Raw genomic sequence first — 2731 nt, 5'->3', positions numbered from 1 at the left:
TTCATCAAGAGTCGTGCTTTTTCTCTCCTAATTTTCAAGTGTTTAGCCTTGTTTTTCTTTTTTTGTAATTATTAGCACCTTTCTTTTACTATTTTGTAATTTTAGTCTCAATAAGTTGAGACTGGCAGACTGCAAGTGTTTAAATATTCATTAAAAATGAATAATAAAAAATTGATTTAAAAATTAATTATTATTAATAATGAATAATAATAATGAACCCGCCCGCCCGCCCGCATCACCCCCGCCTCTGTAATGGGAAACAAGGAATCTTATTGGAGTGGCCTTAAAGTTATCTTGCTTACAGTTAGAAGCAGTCACTGAACGAAGAAGATTGTCATCTGCTTTGTTAACCTAGGCTAACTGCTAGAGAAGTCTTTGGACAGTAGTTTAGTATTATCTTGCAGACCGTTTGCTGCAAATAAGTTCAGACTTGCTGACGGCCGTCATTTTATTCATTGTGACCACACCCACTTTTAATGAAGAAATTAAAGTTAGCGCGGACTTAAGTTAGCGATTTTTTTAAAATCGCTAAAATTCGCTAAATTAAATACCCGCAAACAATTGTCTCCTTAAAGGGTAACTACACCCCAAATTTTTTTACTTGCAAATGATTTCCTATAAGGTACTGTTACTTGCAAAAATAGTCAAAAATTACACAACACTTTATTTCATGCTGAATTTTGACTCCAAAGTTGCACTTTTGCAGCAATCTTAAATTTACTTCCGTTTATGGGCGTGGCCACGCGATGACGTACATGGGGGAACACATTTCTACACGTGAATTAAGGTACCTGCTGCCTGTAAGTTGATATTTTGCAATTATGGGGAAAAGATGTGTAGTTGCCAATTGCAGTAGCACTCACAAGGATGGAACAAGCCTCTTCACATTCCCTAGAGACCCAAAAATGAGGTCTACATGGAATAGACAGATTAAAACAACCAGAGCAGACTGGCATAATCCTTCTCCATACTCTTGTGTTTGTAGTAAACATTTTACTCAAGATTGTTTTCAACCATTATCTATTGTATCAGGTATGTTTTACTAGTTTTCTCATCTTGTAAAACATTATTTGAGGCAAATTGGGGTTGAAGAGGAAACAGTTACTTAAGCCTGGAGCTGTGCCAACTATTTTCCCAAAAAATACTATAGCTATTGGTCAGCGTCAGAGTATTAGACCAAGAAGAACTGCATATAAAAAGAGAGAACACTCAAGGGTAATTGTCTGTATCAATTTCATTAGATCTATATCTATTCAATATAGATTATATCAGATGTCTGTGGTACTACCAGTCCAAACTTGGAACTACAGGAAGATGCCACTACTCAATCAGATATCTGTACTAGCACTTCAAACTCAGGACTACACGAAGATGTCAATAACTTTGAAAATGAATGTGATAAGGTTACACAGACTGAAACTGACTCTAAAAATGTAAAGATTCAAGTAAAACCTCGTAGCAGTAATAAAGGTATACTGCAACTGATGAACTAAATGTATTAATGTATTATACATTTAGGTCTACAAGTGAAACCTACTTACAAAGATATTGCCATACAATGTAATATTTTACCACAGCAGCCATGCCCAGACAATGCCAACAATGAATATGAAGACTGTGAAGAAATGGAATCAGATGTATCAGATGAAGATGACATGGACACCTCTTATGAAGGCAATAGTGCAATTACTGATGAGACTGATGAGTGTGACTCTGATGATGATAACAATAGAAGGTTCTTATTAACTTTGTAATCTATAGTGTTAATGCATGACCTTTTTAGTTGGACTGACAATCCCATAACTCAAAAGAAATTCATTGTATTCCTTTGAGCTCTCCTCTCACTTTTCACAAAATGCTTTTCATGTAGTGCATCCACAGAAACATCAACAGAGTCAATTGGTACTTTCCTACGAATCAAGATGTTGTGTCCTTTATGTTCATACCAATATACCTGGGAAAGTCAACCACTCATTAATAGTATTCCAGCTGGAAACTTAGCACTTTCAACAGCCATTCTTTGTAGTGGGTCGCTGCCAACTAAAACTATTACCCTTTTCAAACTTATGAACTGCTCCACCATCAATGAAAGCACATATTTTAAGTATCAAAGGAATTATTTAAATCAAGCAATACAAACAACATGGATAGAACACCAAAACAGCATAATTGCATCTTTCAAAAAGAACAAGGACAGGCTTATTTTGGGTGGAGATGGTAGGTGTGATAGCCCTGGCTACTGTGCAAAATTTGGGTCTTACACATTTTTGGAATTGCAGAATAATGTAATTACTGATATTCAATTGGTACAGGTAAGTACATATATGTGTTGTGTAGTTATCACATATCATGTACATTCATAGAGTAATGAGGTCCCAAATAGTTGTCACATGGAAAAGGAAGGATTAGTAAGGGGGATCGAGTTCATTACAAGTAAAGGGTTGGAAGTTGAATTACTTATTACAGACAGACACGGTCAAGTGTCAAAGTGGGTAAAAGAAAACATGAAGGATACATTGCATAAATATGACATTTGGCATGTTGCTAAAGGTGAGTGTGTTTGTTTTTACTTCTTTAAATACTGCCAATAGGGTTTAAAAAGAAAATAGAGAAACTAGCCAAAACCAAGGACTGTGAACTAGTAGGAGAATGGTCACGAAGTTTACTAAATCATTTGTATTGGTCAGTAATGTCTAGCAATGGAAATAAGGAAGAGATTAAAGAGAAATGG

General features: G+C 35.5%; 1 protein-coding gene across 1 annotated transcript; it reads left to right on the top strand.

Annotated features, from left to right (window-relative positions):
* Positions 1-1851: 1851 nt before the first annotated feature.
* On the top strand, positions 1852-2731 carry LOC109580398 (uncharacterized). The gene is made up of 4 exons (XM_019993482.1): positions 1852-2312; positions 2364-2550; positions 2592-2641; positions 2688-2731. The coding sequence occupies exons 1-4, from the start codon at positions 1923-1925 to the stop codon at positions 2688-2690; spliced, it is 630 nt and encodes a 209-aa protein (XP_019849041.1). The 5' UTR covers positions 1852-1922; the 3' UTR covers positions 2691-2731.

The sequence above is a fragment of the Amphimedon queenslandica genome, unplaced genomic scaffold (assembly GCF_000090795.2).
Source record: "Amphimedon queenslandica unplaced genomic scaffold, v1.1 AMPQUscaffold_13494, whole genome shotgun sequence".
Lineage (NCBI taxonomy): Eukaryota > Metazoa > Porifera > Demospongiae > Haplosclerida > Niphatidae > Amphimedon > Amphimedon queenslandica.
Note: the sequence above shows the minus strand (reverse complement) of the source record. Positions and strands in the feature narration are given on the sequence as shown.